The 18,053-nt window shown below is 34.9% G+C and overlaps 1 protein-coding gene across 1 annotated transcript; it reads left to right on the forward strand.

Annotated features, from left to right (window-relative positions):
- The first annotated feature begins 6,712 nt into the window (after positions 1-6,712).
- Positions 6,713-17,959, forward strand: nipsnap1 (nipsnap homolog 1). The gene is made up of 10 exons (XM_014470540.2): positions 6,713-6,822; positions 9,192-9,319; positions 9,914-9,959; positions 11,965-12,059; positions 12,440-12,510; positions 12,613-12,753; positions 13,751-13,782; positions 13,901-13,995; positions 15,817-15,900; positions 17,382-17,959. The coding sequence occupies exons 1-10, from the start codon at positions 6,743-6,745 to the stop codon at positions 17,444-17,446; spliced, it is 837 nt and encodes a 278-aa protein (XP_014326026.1). The 5' UTR covers positions 6,713-6,742; the 3' UTR covers positions 17,447-17,959.
- The last annotated feature ends 94 nt before the right edge of the window (positions 17,960-18,053 follow it).

The following is an 18,053-nucleotide window of genomic DNA, read 5'->3' on the forward strand; positions in this document are numbered from 1 at the left end:
TAAGGAAAATGGCACCCTGCTGAGGCTACATCTGTCAGGAAACCATTTCACAGACCAGTCCACTGACTATCTTGCCTCCGCACTTATCACCAACTCCACACTGCAGCACCTCCACCTAAGCTGCAATGCTCTAGGAGAGCATGCAGGTAGTGAGGTAATTAGCATTCCACGTTACATTTCTTGTATTTTCTGTTAGGTCATAGCCTTTCAACGAATGAAACATTATCCATGTCTCAAATTTTTAATATAAGCTGGTATTAAGGATTTTGACCCCTACACTGTTTTTCACAAGTTTTCCATTAGCATCTCCAGATAAGTGAACTTTAGCACCAATAAATTATATGTCGCATCACCACAAGACAGGAAAAGGTAAGAGGTAAATTGGTCCCCTAATGTTAGTTTCTCTTTTTTTGTTTTGATTATAGCAATGTTAAAAAGGCTTAAATCTAACCTTCAAATCTCTCAATCTTCCTCTTTAAGTAGGACTACGTTTTATCTCTGCATTCCTGTGGTTTACACTTTCTCTCCTACGCCTGTTCTTGTGTCATGCCAGGAACACAGAGTCTTGACATCTTTCTCATTCAAATCCACACTTTCCTAAGTTGCTCCTTTGATATCCTTATCTATTGAAATGTGCCAGAAAAGGTTCTTAAAATTCAATTTGACATTTCAGCAACATGGCACCATATCCATCAGTCCCGAACATCAGATCTCCGTGTAAATATTTTACAGTGACAAGACATCTTTGTCCATCTTTGTTGTTATTTGTCACAATAATATATAATAATTTTAAAAAATAGTATGAAACATATATTAAAATGGTTCTTTGTTTGACCTTTCTGAAATATTCATTCAATTTCATGCGATACAGATACATAAGACAAAGTAAAAAAATTTACAAAAGTGCTATGTGTGTATGTGGCTGTTAACAGGAAAATGTCTTAAACACAAAATTATTGCTTACATATTTTTCAAGTCACTCTTTAGATAGAGTTGAAACCAGAATTTTACATAAAATCAGTAAAGACACACATGATCTAGTTTCATCACAGTATGATAACTAATCGCATGACGTTTTCCTGTTTTAGGTAAGGTAGAATCACCAAATAGAGATGTCAGAATTTCTAATTATGGACTTATTTTCAGTAATTCCAGTATTAACTCTGGAATCCCACTAAACTGTGGCCATTTTGTTAAATATCCACAATGTATATTTGCCGTTTACCAAGTCACGTCTTCTGACTTTTTAAAATAAAATATGCCAGCAAAACTCTTGCTAAAAGTTACTGATAATTTCCCTTTCATTTCAAATGTTTGCAAATGAATTAATGACCTCGTATTCTACACCCTGCTTTACCTTCATATAGTGGCTGCTGAAAGCTTCCAGATACATCTCCACAGTCCTCCATCTGGCCTGATTGAATGATAACTGCATAAACAGTCGAGCCCTATGAATTGAACAATTACTGTGTAAAGTGCAGCGATGACACCATGAAAGCTCGGCTCCAGCATTATTAGATTTCTTGAAAAAGCCATTTCTATAAAAGAATTTGCAGCAGTAGTGGAGCTTCATCCCTACACATCAACATCAGCAGGCTGTGGCACTAAAAGGTCAGGAACGTTGCACCTTCATTAAAATCTCTTCCAATTATCATGTGGATGAGTTTGTGATTGGCTGCTCTGGGAAGAATGGCAGAGAAGGAGACAGAAAGTCTCTTGCAGGTAATTGGAAATGAGTGTGCAAAAACGGGAATGCCTCCATGTCTTATTGCCATATGTGCAGGTATGATTTATCTCCATATATTTGGCCTTTTCTCCTGCTGAAATATCAAAAGGAGTCATCTGGAGTCTGGAGAGGTCTCTTCCATAAAGAGACAGAGAGGCCAAGTTGAATACTCTGGCATTTATGTTATTGTTTTAATGCATTTTAAATATTTACATAATGGGTTGTCTAAAGTGTTTTTTTTTTCTTCTTTTGTGAGTCATAGACATGTTCAAATACTTCTGTTGATGGGATGATGAGATTTTTTTTCTTCTTTCAAAGAAATAAAATAGCATAATGAGAAAAGCTGTGTCACGATATAGAACCTTAGATAAGGATAAAAAGAAAATGCTATGGTTTTACTGCATTAATTACTTTTATTTAAAATAGAAATAAAATATTCAAATATACAGTACATTCCAGCTTTACTAATATCATGACAATTTGCATGGTTATTCAGATTTGTACAGACATTGATATAAACATGCAAAACCTAGACAAGTAGGAAAAGCCAGTGGGCAATATGAGTACAGACAGACAAGACAAAGAATTTGAAAGATTTCTTTGCTTTTTTGATATTTTTATTTTGCCACGTTGTTGTTTACTAAATTCTTATTCCCTTCTCCTTAGGGAAAACTTTTGGCGGCGCTCTATCCGAGAACCAGGGTCTGAGATAGAGAGAGAGGAGAAATGGTGAGAAGTACTTTCCTTTTTCTTCTAATGACCAAGAAGGTCAAGTGGATTCTTGAATAAACTTCCCTGAGAGCTTTCTTTAGTTTATTCCTCTCCATTTGTACACAGTACAAGTGCATAGATACAGTTTATAAAACCAAGCATGCACAGCAATATTCATTTTTTACTTCAAAAGTCAGAAAAACAAACATTTTAATGAAAAACTCTTGTGTTTTTTAAACTTTGAGAAAACCTTCGTAGAAAATATTTTGTTGTCAATCTTAAATGCAAAATGCTTTTCAGTGTTCAGATCAACAAATTCTTGCATTTCAGGTTCAGTGTGTATTTCTGTGACATGTTTGTCTTGGGTAATTGAAGATATATCTTCTTCTAGCAAAGTCACAATTTTTTTTTTGTGAGTTCTTCAGAAAATGTTACCCTAACAAGAATAGATCTGTCTTTTAATGACTTTGGCAGAGAAGGAGCCATCGCTTTAGGACAGGCTGTTAAGAAAAACAATGTTGTGGAGGAGCTGAATGTTAGGTCAGAAACTTTGCTTTCTTTGGGATTGATAATCAGATGAAGTACAAGGGACAAGTTCAAGTTAAAAATGAGCATCCAGAAAGGACAAATTTCTTGTTTTTGCTTTTTCAACAAAACCAAGCTTTCTTTGCAAATTCCTAGCGGTTATTGCTACTTGACTGAATAATATAATTTAAAAGATAACACTTTATGATTACCTACATCACACTCCAACACCCTTTTTCTGTTATCTGTATTTTTGTCATGCCACAGTAACAACCGAATACCCCCTGAGGGAGCCATCCACCTCACCACGGGCCTCAAAGTAAACAAGGCAATCAAACTCCTGAATGTAAGTTGTTGAAAAGAGATTGGTTCTGGCTTCACAAGCAACGGGGGGCAGCAGTGGATAAAATGGGATAAATAAACGGATCACTGTACTTTGCTTTTATGTCAGCACCACTGCTGAAGCGTCATGGCCACGGAGAGAGAGGAAAAAAAAGTAATCGCCAAGACTCTGAAGTCAGTTAAAAGCATGAGCAAGTGTGATTGATTATGTTTATGTGCCTGTGTTGGGAATCTTTTCCTGCATATTGATGTATGAGAAGTGGTTTTTCGTGGATTTAAATGAGATGATACTTTGGTTTTAAACGAATGAACTCAGTTTGTGAAACAAATGTAAAGCCCAAAGAGAACAAGGATGACAGATAAAAAAGAAAAGAAAAACCTTCACATATGAATAGAGATCTGAGCCAAGATTATGGCAGTATGAATAAAATTAGCTGTTGTTTGTTAGGTTAACAAGTAAAGTATGCAGAGGGTGAGTGGAAAGTTCAGAAAGTTAATCATTTTAGGTCTCTTAAAAAACAGCATTTCCAAAATTAGTGTTTCAGTTTACACAGCTGGGTTTTAAAAGGTAACAGGATTACTACGAAGTTATATCATACTCACCTGCTACTTTTTATTACTCAGTAAGCATTTTTTGTAGTTGTTTGTTGTTTTGCACATCAAAAAATGTATATATGTTTCACATGTATCTCAAAAGACCTGTTTTTTTTTTATAAGGGAGCGATTTTCTAACATCTAGAATTTAATTTCTATATTTATTAAAAGTCTAAATACAGATGTGTTTTAGCTAAGACTTGCTAATGCAAAAAAATAAATAAACAAAAATAAAAAAACACCCAGAGGGATACACCCAGTTTTGAATTCGAGAGCTCTCAATCTTGAGCAGCAAGTTTTACATTTCTTACATTTCTCCATACACAGAACAAACTTGATATCAAACAAATATTGTGCTGTTAGTACCTGTACAATTTGAAGGATTAACAATTCAAAATAAAGTAAATGTGTTTCTATCCATCAGTGCAGTGTAAAACTGTTAATTTATTTAGCTTTTTGTCAGCAATAAAGAAAGCATGTTTGTGCAAATCCAGACTATAGATTCTAATCTTTCAAACTTCTGTTTGTGACCAGATCAATAGAAGCCCCATCCGGAGCGATGGGTGCCATGAGATCCTTCAGTCTGTTAAAGAAAACCAAAATTCAGTCATGGAGACATTAAAACTTTCAGTAAGTGACACATTTTACCACTTTTTTCTGGCTTTTTTGGAACCGATCATTACATCTGTCACTTTCTAGGACATACCAGTCAACCAGGATTTCGAAGACTTGTATAAAGCAGTGAAAGAAATATTCCCATTGCTGAGAGTAAAACACGGAGGCACATTTGGCATACTCAGAAAAGCATTATCTTGAAAATTGCTACTGTAATTGCTGTACTTATTTGCCAGCAAAAAGCTAGGAAGTCTGTTCAATGTAACAGATGAAAAGGATAAAATCTTAAAGAAAAGTAATTTTTTATGAAGATTAATTTCTTTTACAAACTATGCCTCAGACTGAAATAATTATGTCTAGTTAAATCCTAAGTCACTTTAATATAAAGGTGAAAGAAATAAATGGCATTTCTTCAGTGCACCAAGCATATCATCCACAAAGTCTCTGAAATTGGGCAGATATTGAGGATGATTCTTTTTAGATATGATGTGATCTGATTTGATGTTATATAATGCAGGTGGGTAGAAATGATGGAGAGGATCAGAGAGCACTGCATTGTGTTTGAAAAGAAGTGAAAGTGGGTTGCACAAAAAGGATTTAAGTACAGCGTGACTAGTTTAACAGAAAAACCCAGCTATGAAAGAACCACTGTCCGCCATTAGGTAACAGGTCTGTTTACAGCAGCAAGACAAACTCAAACTGTGATAGATACAGAAAAATGTCACTTTGGATGCATGTAACTCCCCCATACACAAGTGCCCCAAAAATGAACTCCAAACCAGATATTTTAGTGTAAATATCTGATAGATACAACTAAAAAGCTGCGTATTCACTTAGTTTTGTCAAATTTGGGAGATCACATAAGGTGTAAAAATTACATAACCGTTTAATAAATTTGTGGTACACAGCAAGGGGAACGGGTAGCATACAATGTGATGATCTATTACTCAAGAGAATACCACTGAACATATAACTGAGTTAATTCTTTCAAGAGAGAAAAGACAGAAGAAAATTAACAAATTGGGAACAGAAGGAGTAGGTGATCTAAATTATTGCAAAACTACTGCAAACTTTTCTCTGTGGTTTTGACCTTTTCAGATGTGTTTGTTCATATCGTATTATAGTTACATTCGTAACAGAAGTTGGTAAATACATTTTTTTTAAAGTGTAAAAGAAAAACGTACAAGCAACTTGCAGTTTATTTTCTGGCTCTAAATTATAATGACATGCGTCTTTTGATAATAATGTGATTGATCAAAAGATAAAAGGAGACAGAATATTTTGCTGGGATACACAATCACCTGTCAAAAGATTTTAAACAATTATGGTACTGTCAGTTCTCAAGCTTATTACTGTGAAATAACTAACAAACCTTGGTGAAAATAAAAAGTATTACCCTAATGCAATTACTGAAATGAACAAATTTTAGCTTTGTTAACCAACAAAGTCTGTAAGTGTATTTGCAGTCAGAGGAGAGAAAACCTGCACTGAGTCATGAAACACATCTGCTGGTAGCTGTGAAGCCTGTGGATACAATATGATGACTCTGCATAGCTTCCAGTGACTTATTTATCTATTTGACAGAAGATGGAAGAGGGTTAATTCCGAAATGTGTCAGCATGCTGAATGCTGTCTGCTGAAATTCAGGCAATGTCAGCAACTGAATGAAGGGTAACAACCTGACTATTCTGTACTAAGTCAAAATGCCTCGTCTCAGCCAGAAAGAGTGAAAAGTGACAAATCAAAAAGGGAAAAAACAGCTGCATGATTGCTTAGTGACACAAAGCCTTTACAACTTGAAGTTTTTACCTTTTGCTTTCAAAAGATTGAATACAAACCTAGCATTTATATGACCATCTATTGTCTTTTGGAGATGTTTTTTTCTTTCATACAAAGTGTGTCAACACTTTTAGAAATTCCTAAATGTATTTTTAAAAGTAATAACAAAACTGATGCAATTACAAGATGTCAACCTGTACACAGTATACATGTAAGCCTACTCTTTGCCTCAACCTGCACCTCTCACAGACCCTATCTGCTGGTCGAGTTTGCACATTGGATCATTGCTTCACAGAGTCCCGCATGTTTTTAACCTCTGGAGGGCAAAAACGTATCAGCGGTTTTCAACCCATCAGATTACCTGTCAATTCACCTCCCGGAAGCAGAGGTAAACATTAACCAGCAGGGAATGCTTGAGCGTCAGACAACTGTTTTGCTTTCCAGAGGAACATGGCGACGAGCTGCAGATCTGTGCAGAGTGCAGGACACGTTCTGTACAGGTGCTCTGTCTACTTACACCAAGCCTCCAGGTACGTTTTTTTTTTTTTTTGTATGTTCATCCTTTCAAACTGGACGATAAACATTGTACATTGTTAGTCAGGAGATTTTTAAGTTTGTCAGCAAAACCATGAACTTGTAAAAAGTTGGAAACCATCTTACTACATTTCAAAATTTATCTGCTAACATTCAGAAACATCATTTATGTTCTTTTTCTTTGTTTAGAGTTAAGATCATGAAAATCACCCCAAAACTCTTAACTGTGACTGCTGATTGTAATAGCACACTGTTAGAAATACACAAGTTTTATCTCAGTATTTTGAAAATCTCCTATAGATTAATATAAATTTGTATTATTAAAAATAAGTCCTAAATGTTATCTAAGACCCATTTGCTAACCTGCTTTAATGATTTGCTAGACCTTTGAACCTTGTACTGCAAAAGCACACTACATGCACATTTAGGGCCTCCATCAGCATTGATTTCTGCTCTTACTGATATTAACAAAATTCAAACACAACTTATGCTTTTTTTCAAAAATGTTGTGGTTAATCATAGCTCCTAATTAAAGCCTTCAGCCCACAGTGTTACTAAATGGGGAGTTTCATTGACCCTGGAAGTTTGAGGGTTTTAGAAAGCCTTAAAACATGTTTGTGAACTAACAGATGGCTTTCAAAAAGCACAAAATGGAACCAGCTCTCCCTAATCCATAAGTGTGGGGGATATATCACTCACTCTTCCTGTGACATTTCAAATCCTTTGCAAAAGCCAGAAATTGAGGTTAATTGAAGCAGTTTTGAACGGATTTAGACATTATGAGTTTATAAAAAGCAACAAAAGTCACTGAATTGGAGGTTAAGCTGAATGTCGCAGGCCTGTTTAATAGTTGATATGATTGTTTTGTACAAATACAAATATTGATTTTTAGTTTCAATATACCTTTAGTTATCTATAAGTCTGTTTTTTCTTTTAAAGAACACCACAAGATGCCTACAACTTTTATAAACATGATGAATAATATAGTTTTCAGTCTGTGGTGTTTATAGTTTCCCATATTACAGTTTACATTTTGTTAAGCTACTGTCAATATGTTTCTTAGTGTTAAAAACAACGTACAAATGCTCCAGATCCAGTTTGAAAACTCAGAGTAATTCAATAGCTGTGCTCACTGTGCAGAGTCACAATTATTAGCAATAAAGCCGACAAAAATGCTAGTAGTCTGTACTGCATGTAAAGGACAGTTTATTTGCTGTGACGTGAGCTCGTACGACGCTACAGCTAGCTTACCAAAGGATTGTGTTGAAAATAATAATGGAAAACTGGCTTAAAATTAAGTCACTCAAAAGAAAAGCGTCAGATACCAATGGAAATAAAACAACTCCAGGACTACTAATATGATTAGAGAAAGCTAAGTCACAGCTGTTGAAAATGTTTATTTGTCGTTTACTAGCGATTGGATTCCTTTGAAAACCTCTATGCGATCAGCAGTAGGACTCGACTCAGTTCATGTTTGCTGATTTTTATGACTTTGACTCTGTTTACACGTCTACAACTATTTTTATTTTATTTAATTAAAATAATGAAATTTAACTAATTACATACAATAAATAAATACCATCGATAGATATGAGTATTTCTATCAATGGGTGGATTATTTTATTCAATGGTGCAGACAATGATTTTTTGTTTCTGCTGAAGCAACTCAAGTCTATTTTTCTGCTTCTCAATCACGAATAACCCTAAATGTTATGCACACAATGTTCGATAAAGAACAACTTCTGTTTTTTATTTCTTTATGTTTGACAAGCTTAGACGCCACACTTTCAGAATCTGTAAATAACTCAAAATGCCCAAGTAAACGTGTTCATGGTTTTGTCGTGGTCAGTCACATTTACCAAAAAGCACGACTCTTCTCAGTTGGATGATAACAGAAAACAACAATATGTGAGTTAAGAGACTACTATTTTCATTTCAGGTTGCATTATATATTAAGATGTGTCGTGGGGCAATTTAAGAGGTCCGTGACTGAGTGTTAAATGGGTTAAGGGCTCCTCAGCCTAAAGAAGTACTGGTCTTGAAGTATAACTAAAGACTTTTTATTCAAAACTTACTAGTAATTAGAATCTGATTTGAGTCTCTCAGGATTTAAGTAAATATTTCCCACATATCTACTTCAGTGGGTGAATACAAGTTTTATGCTGCACTCAACCCACTGCCTGATACAGTATGCATATTTTTCATTTCAGACGATAACAGCATGACTATATTTTAGCCCATGTATCATGACATTTCCTACAATCCTTTGAGTTGTGTGTTTTTTTTTTTTATTATTTGAACATTTCTCTATGTTAATGTTTTTCTTTGCGCTTTTGTTTGCTTCTTTCATCTCGTTTCTGTGTAGGAGGTTTTCAGAGAGCAGCGACAAAGGCTGGTTCCGCTCCTTATTTGTGCACAAGGTGGATGCGAGGAAAGATGCCCACTCCAACCTGCTGTCAAAGAAAGAGACCAGCAACCTGTATAAAATCCAGTGTAGGCACACGGTATTTTACTAACATACAAAGAGAGGGTTATTGCCTTTAAATGTGGGGTTGCTGAGGTTCAAAGACGTGTGAAAAATACAAAAAGAGGATTTCTGTTTTTTGTCTATTTAGCCACATATCTCTACAGAAAACAGCTAAATAAATTGTGTTTGTTTAAATCCAGTCTTTGCTGAACCACAGGGACCTGAGAGCAAACTAAAATTTTCATTACACATGTACAAGAAGTGGGCGGCTGCCAAGTTGATAACATGATGTATCAATTTTATACCTTTTTATGACATCAGAAAAAATAGTCTTTTCTTTAGAGTCTTAGATCATAACTGTGTCTGTCTCCTGAGAAGAAATTACCATTTTTCTCCAGACTTTGATCTTTTATGCAGCGTACATCATGCTGTGCAGAGATTTCAATTGGAACATTCTATCAGCCATAGCCTATAACCTTGTGCCAGTGAAACAGCTTTGTATATAAAGTCTGCTGAATTGAGGTGTGAAATTACTTTGTTGGAGAATTTGATTGTGTATTTTAAAAGAAAACATAAGCTTTGATAACTATGTCTCTCTTTTCTTTTCTTCTTTTGTTAAGTTCACAACGTCAAACCCGAGTGCCTGGATGAGTACAACAACCTGGAGTGAGTGTTACCTGGTGTGAAATATTACTTTTATTAACTTCGCTTTCCTTCTTGTGTTTTCTGTCATAGATTTTAAGGTTTTTTTTCTTACTTCTTCAATATATTATGTCAAACTGTGTTGTCAGTTTAACCTTTGAAGAATAGAGAGCTATAAAGCACTTAAAGATGGCATCAGATTTGCACTCCTGCATAATGTTTACTGAGGTTTCAATAACTTATTTGCTAGTGACAGGGTTTGGTTCCAAATGATTGTTAGGAAAGGCCAGATGATGCAAATTTTAGAGAGCTATAAATAGCCTGACTGTATAAACCTTGGCCTCTGCAATGAGAAAACTGTGGACTCTTCTAAACTGCTGCTTTAGCACTGGGAGATTTAAAATTATGAATACAGGAGAATACAGTAAGAAGATACCAAAGTAGTTTTTTCATCGATTATGATGTTGCATGAGGCCTTAAAGGAAATCTGCTTGTAAAAGTTGCTTAAAAGACAAATCACCTGCAGAAAGAATTAGTAGATGTGATGGATTATGCTGCTGAGCAGCCACAGCAGGCGCAGACATTGCATCCATGAAAAGGTTATCAGGACATTCCCTCCATCAGCAGGATCAATTTACAGTCACATGTTTGCAAATGAAAACCTTACATATTTGGGAAACATACAATGTCTTGCAAAAGTATTCAGACCATTAACTTTTTCACAGTTTGATATGTTACAATCACAAACTTAAGAGCATTTCACTACAATTTTATGGTAGACCAACCCAAATGTATATTGCATAATGTTTTTAAATTCTTGGATTATTTATTTATATTCAAATATCTTAGTCAAGATTTTGTAGTACCAGATTTTGTTGCAATTATAGCTTCAGGTATTTTGGGTGAAATAGCCCAAGCTATTTTCAATGGACTTAGATTTTTATGTTTTGCCACATATTCTCAATTGGAATTTGGTCTGAACTTTGATAGGGCTATTTTCACAAATGCTTTCATCTATGCAGTTGTAACTCTGCCTGGATGTTAGGAGTCATTCTCCTGATGGAAAATTTAACTTTTGAGTTTCTCCATTTTTTTCAATCTGAGAAGTTTTTTAATGAAATTTCCTACAACAGTAAGGACTTCTAATGCAACACTGGCTGCCACAGGAAACCCACCGCACATCGTATTTTTGTTTTCAACCTCCTGAGTAGGGATGACTCATTCATGTTGCGTGAATCTTGCAGCTAGCTAAATTCATGCAACATGTGTTTATCGACACCAAGCCCTAAAATTGCTAACAAAAATCATAGATTTAACTGAAAAATATTTGTTTTACCTGAATGCAAATGTTAACTTTGCATGTGTTTTATTTGTTGCAGACAGACCCAGTGATTATTCTTGATTAGATAATCTGTTCCATCTTAACATGTAATTGAGTAGCTCTACTTGCATTGAAGTTAGTAGTCATAACATTGCAAAATGGAAATCAAGTTAAAGGTTTGTGAATACTTTTTCGATGATGAATTATAAATGATGAAAACATGATGAATCCACACCCTTTGGATTAATCATGCTTCTGTTTTGTAGAAATAGACCATAAACCAATAACCTGTGTTTATTCTGGCCGCTTTTGATTACTTAGATTGTAAACAAAAGTCAACATCTTATGGACTGATAGATAACAACAGAGACTGTCAATATTATGTGATATCCAATTAGTTTGCTCTTGATACTTACACTGATGGATGATGAAATTTAAACATCCTTATATTTTTTTGTCTTTTGTTATATTTTGTCTGACACAGAATGGGCTAAAAATATAAAAATGAACTCTTTTTTTCTCAACTTTTGGAGAATATAACGCTGATTTGCCTTTAGCAAAACAATATATTAGATTATGTTTGATAGAAGCATATTTGAGTGGAGTAACTTGCTTTGATATATTATCTAAACAGTACTTTATAAATACAAAAAAACTACACTGATTATGTTTTATACCGTTTACTGATCCTTTTTGTGCTGATGGTAGGGCTGAAGTGCAAAGAAGACTACATCAGGATCAAGATTTCCCATGTGAAGTAGTTGGAAGCTGGAATATCTGGTATGGAGAGCAGGATCAAGCCGGTAAGCTGAAGTGAAAGCTTAAATGGGAACTGACAGAAACTTTACAAGACAGATAAGTTGGATTGATCCTAGATCCTGCAGGAGAAAATTCATTTTTCTGTCTCAGTGCCTCAAACACTTGCTTGAAGTGGCTTCACTTTGATCATAATCTGTTTGGAAGAGCATGACTGAAGCCTGCAGAAGCACAGATACTTCCCCTGATGAGTCGACACATTGTCTTTCTTTCTACAGATGATCCTTTACAGTTTATGGTGTACATTAGGAGCGTTCAGAAAAAATGAGAGCTCGAAATGAGATGAAGGTTTTGTATGCCACAGCTGTGTGGGTGGAATGTGCCTTAGTGAAGGGCTACAGTGACATCTGCTGTTCTTGTTGCTCAGTGCATCTGTGGCGATATAGAGGAGGCTATCCAGCTCTGACTGATTGCCTGCAGAAATTAAGAGTCAACAAGGTATGATGTAAGCAGTTTTATTTTCCAACTGTAACAGACCAACAAATTGTTTCATTCGTCTATATCTTCATGCATTTTGTTTTCAATTAACAACCATTTTAGGAGTACTTGGAGTTCCGGAAAGAGAGGGCTAAAATGTTGATTTCAAGGCAAAATCAGCTTCTTCTGGAGTTTAGCTTTTGGAATGAACCTTTACCAAGAAAAGGACCAAACCTCTATGAACTACGCACCTACAATCTCAAGGTAATTTGTGTTGGTCCCTTCAGGTTGCTGCTTGATGTGGAAAACTAAAATAAAATGTTAATTTTCCATTGCGTTTCAGAAAGGAAATTGTAGCCAGATGTTGCTGATTAGATGCACTAGTTGGCAACAGTGGCGACTTCTTCTTTAAAAGAATGGTTTAAGCAGTTTTCTGGGAAACACCAGAAAACTACCTAATGAAGACAGTGCTAATGCAATGCAGGGACGATCTACACAAATCTACAAAAGAATGGGTTCGAAATAAAATAATCAGGGCATTTTCAGTGATCCATGCAAAGTCCAAGCTTAACTACAGTGCTTCTGTGGAGCCTTAAGAGAGCTGTGCAGAAATAAAAGCTTGCAAACCTTCTTGAACAGAAAATATTGAAAACAAAAGTGTACCAAAATGTCTCCAGGACAATGTGAGATACTGATAGGAAATTTAGTTCAAGTTAAATGTGGTACTATTGACTCACTGGAAATAGTTTGTTTTCTCATGACTATAATGAGACTAATGAGAACTATTTTCCGATGACTGTGATTATTCACCATTTGCATTCAATGGTGTTTACTTTTCACATTGAAATTATATGAATTGTATCGGTTGAAGCTTATTGTGTGAGCTCACCGCTAAGGTAAATTTGTAATCACTTCTACTACTGTGATTGCTAGTAATCAGACACAAATATGGCAGGATATTGACTGTTGTCTGCAAATAACAGTATTTTCACCTTAGACTTGATGTACTTTTTCTGAGTTTCCCTGCTGCATAATTTCTATTTTTTCATAGCTGACTCACTCAGTGAGGGAGTCACTTCTTTATTCCCAGGAAAGAAAGCAAACAGATCACCTCTGTTTGCAGCTAGTGCTTCACTTGCTCTTGCATGTAGACTCAAGATACAAAAACATTTTTCCTGATGAAATTACAGACATATATAAAATATAAATGACATGCATGAATTAAATTAAAGCTGTCGGTCTTTGCTCTTCTGTCTTTCAGCCTGGAACCATGCTTGAATGGGGCAATCGCTGGTAAGACAAGTTTCACTTGCCTGAAATGTAACATCAGGTTCCTGAACTTCTGTTTGAGGAATTTTTAGATCTGTCTCTGTGAGCAATTCCCTCCTGAAAAGAACCTCTCCTTTTACAGGGCCAGGGCAATCAAACACAGACAGGAAAACAATGAAGCAGTGGGAGGGTTCTTCTCCCAGATTGGTGACCTGTATGTTGTTCATCATTTATGGGGTGAGTTATTTATGATGCTTGCTGTGTATCAAAATATGTTTCAGAGTTTTTGGACGAGTCATGAAAGAAAATAATATTAGCAACTACTGTATATATAACTTGTTCGTGGTAAGAGATGTAAATTATGGTCATATTGGTTTTAAGCAGATAGTTACATCCAAGCCATACTTTATCTAAATATTCATTCATGCTCATGTTTCTGAAATTTTATATATGGGCTGATGTCCAACCAAACGAGGAGTGAACAATTAATTTTCCAAGATGACTACATAAATACCTTTGAATGTTGTTGAGGGTCAGATCATTGGTTGAACTTGATTTTTTACAAAAATATCCAAATTTGATTCTGAACTTTAAATATAATTTTAAAGGTTATTGGTGTCAGTGATCACTGCAACAGAATAAGGTGCAACACGCCACGCTGCCAGCTGAATGGTTGTGAACTTTTGTTATGTGACTGTGCATAGTTATTTTTTGGAAAAATACATTTTAAAATAAAAACTTTTTTTGCATGTTTTTGTATATCACTATTGTGTCTGAACATGTTCAGTTAAGCATGAAACAGATACATTTTACCTTTGATTTCAGTGAATAAATACTCAAGCAGACAGCTGCACAATTTTAGGAAAGTCAATTTGGATATTATTACATCTAACAATTTCTGTGATCTTAAGTATGCTTGACACTATTAGCTGAGTCAGCTATGGACGCTGAGTGAGACTCAATCCAAAAGGCAGGAAAATATTTGGACAGCAAAAAAACAAACAAACACATAATGCATGTTTCATTTTATATTTTACTATTGACTGCCTCAGGTAGTTTTAGGACAGTTGCCAGGCTGGATGTGGCTTGAAAGTCAAATCTGTAGATCTGAGCTAAGCCCATCTCGCTTATCACAGACTTCAGACAGCTGGGGAGGATAGATAATGCTTAATATTTTGTTTACAAGCAACCTTGAAATAAAAGGCATATCCTCACAGATCAACTTACAAACCGTTACACTGTGTATAAAATGTGACCCAAGCTCAGACATTAACAGCTGAATAAGCATTAGGATTTGGCTTTCTAGGAGTAACTTTTAAACCCTGAATGTTTCCTCTAATATGCGTACAACCAATGCATTTGTAAGCTTGTCCTGGGTAAATTTGCATACTGTTAGAAAGACTCTGATGGCAATGTTAGCTTATTCCTCAGGATGACTCAAAACTTTAAAAATAAAAACAGTCCAACTTAAAGACGAAACACGGAGATGGAATGAGAGTCACTTCTGTTTTATTATGCCGTTGGAATTTTTTTAGTAACAATAAGCAGTAATGCCCATATTTTTCTAATATGGGCATTATTGTATTATATTAACAGGAGGAGGATTTCTCTAAGTTTCTTGCTTATGCCTCATGACAATAGCAGAAGCTTATGTTGCAAATTTGGATAAACCAACAATTGTTGGTTAGATAGATAGATATTAATCTTTGATATTCTTTATGTTCCTTTTAAGCTCATGAATCATAAACCGAGACTCTAAATTCTGCACAGATTTTTAGCTGCATGTAAACACTTTTTAGGCTGCAGAGAAGTAATGCACTGTTGTGATGACTACTGTGGTAAACAGAATATCTAATACTAAAGAATATTTTTGATAGTTTTGCAACAATCTTTGACAAGCAGATCCAAATATTACTTTTTGGGAATATATGAATGGTGATTATTACAGTGAACATAATAAATGGAAGAAACAAGATACAGCAATGCACGAATGTTGTTGTTTTTTTATCTACTATAAGTTCACTTACACATGATATAATATTTTTTATGTCTTTGTAGCCTATGAAAGCCTTCAATCTAGAGAGGAAACAAGAAACTCTGCATGGCAGAAAGAGGGCTGGGATGTTAATGTGTATTATACAGGTAAGACAAGTCCAGCAACAATAATGCTTTAAAAAAAACTAATAATGTCAAAAAAAAAATTTTTGTTTGTTTTGTGAGTTTACATTTATGTGAAAATATGCAATTTACAAAGGTGTCTTTTCTGATAAGAAAAAAAAATCTTGTGTCAGTTTTAGTGAAAGTTGATTTCTATTAAATGTGGAGTATGATAAACAGTATTTAAGAAAAATAACATCATACATCACAGAATCAAACCTGTTGGAGGTAGTGAGATGACTTGGGACTGCTTTACAACTCTGGATCTGGATTGATAATTGTACCATTTAATTCTCCTATCTCAGAAAATCCGGCAGATGAACATCTGGTCAACAGTTTATGACTTAAAATTTAAGCTCACTTAGGTTAGGCAGCAGGACCATCGAAAGTACACCTGGTAGGATGTTGATGGGTCCAAAGATAACACAATGTAGGTTTTGGAGTGGCCTACTCGAAGTTCAAAGTCTAAACTCAAATCCGGTTCAGATGCTGTCTCATAACCTTAAAACAGCTGTTAATGTTTGAACCTTAAAACAATTCTGCAAAGTGCAATGGGGCAAAATTACTCAAACGTAAAAGGAGAGACTTATTATCAGTTATCACAAGCACTTTGAAGCAGATGATGCTACCTTGATTGGCTCATCAGCTGTTATGTTTAGGATGTAATTACATTTTCAGACAGCACTACATTGCTTTGAATCAGATGTCTTTCCCTGCTTTAAATGAAGTTGTCATTAAAAAATATTTTATGTAGTCAAATCATCCCTATTTAATCTTAAGATTTGTTCAATGACCCGAAATATATAATTGCAACAAAAAGCAAATAATTTATGCCAACTGGAAGGGAAAATGGAGTTAAAAATGTTGTTGAAAAAACGTTATGAATTACTCTCTACTTTGAACTATAAATGATAAAGTTGTCATTTTTAGTTTAAAGTAGAGAGGGAAAAAAGCCAAAAAAAATAAATAAAATACTAAAGCAAGGAATATTTTAAAGCTAAAACCATAGTACCAACTGTCAAGCATGGCAACAAGAAGATCATGCTGTGGAGCTGTTTTTCAGCCAGTGGTGATTGCTGTGTTACAATGGGCATTGGATGACAATGAAGGACTGCATTTGAAATTCTTCAACTTCACATCAAACGCTATATATCTCAAACCTGAACATAACATTGTGTTATTCTAGCTCAATAATATCAAACATGCATCAAAACAAGTCAACATCTTTATTACATCAGAAACCTTTTGATGGCTACAAAAATAAATGTTATCCTGTAATGCAAATTTTTGCACCCAAATATTTTTAAGCATTACTACGGCTGTGAGCTGCATAGTCATTACATTCCAAAAATGTATTCAGTAGTGATGAACATTTCAATGATGAAAGAAAATGCTGATTTAAATAGATTCTGTTCTTCATTAATTTATCCAGGTCTATGTCATAATATGTGTCTGTCTGTTCTCAGTGCCTTTGGTGAGGAGCATGGAGTCTAGATTAATGATTCCTACCAAGAGTTCACCTTTACAGTGAGACGTTGACTAAAACTACAAGCAACTCGATGACTAAAACTTACCATCATCCTCCCCCAGAGCTTATTCAGTGGTGTTTGTTAAATCTGCTGAATGATCACTATCTTCCTGCCTGCACTCCAGCCAGTTGTTGAAATTTATACAGTGGTTCATTGTTGGGGGTATTTCAGAATATCTGTATTCCAGACAACTTGCCAATTATTTGCAAAAGCATCCTTTAAAAATGCAGACAAACGCTTAAAAGGAATTAGTCAGATTGACAGGGGCACAGTATGTGTCATTTACATTTAATTATAAATGTGTAAAAGAATTTTCTGGGAGTTTTCAAAGTGAAAAACTTTGAATATGAACTATTGTATGTGCAGAAAGATCTGCAAACCGCATGTGCAAACTTGTACTTTCTATTATGAATAGTTTTCAAAATAAAAGTTGACTTTTGTGGCGTTTTGAAAACATTGGCAACTCAGTAAACTTGAATGTGCATTCATAAATAAAGCTCAACTGTTTGAAATAAGTGAGTGTTGTTCTTTTTAATAATCTGAAAATTAATCATGCTTAACTTGAAGAAAACAACTGAAAGATAGAGTTACCTTTACTTTTTGTTGAAA

This window comes from Xiphophorus maculatus, chromosome 12 (genome assembly GCF_002775205.1).
Source record: "Xiphophorus maculatus strain JP 163 A chromosome 12, X_maculatus-5.0-male, whole genome shotgun sequence".
In the NCBI taxonomy this organism is placed as follows: Eukaryota; Metazoa; Chordata; class Actinopteri; order Cyprinodontiformes; family Poeciliidae; genus Xiphophorus; species Xiphophorus maculatus.

Excerpts from the sequence above, each read along its gene's own strand:
- nipsnap1 (XM_014470540.2), top strand. The coding sequence starts at position 6,743 with ATGGCGACGAGCTGCAGATCTGTGCAGAGTGCAGGACACGTTCTGTAC. Across the intron at positions 9,960-11,964 it reads GATGAGTACAACAACCTGGA|GGCTGAAGTGCAAAGAAGAC; the intron begins GTGAGTGTTACC and ends TGCTGATGGTAG. Across the intron at positions 12,754-13,750 it reads TACGCACCTACAATCTCAAG|CCTGGAACCATGCTTGAATG; the intron begins GTAATTTGTGTT and ends TCTGTCTTTCAG.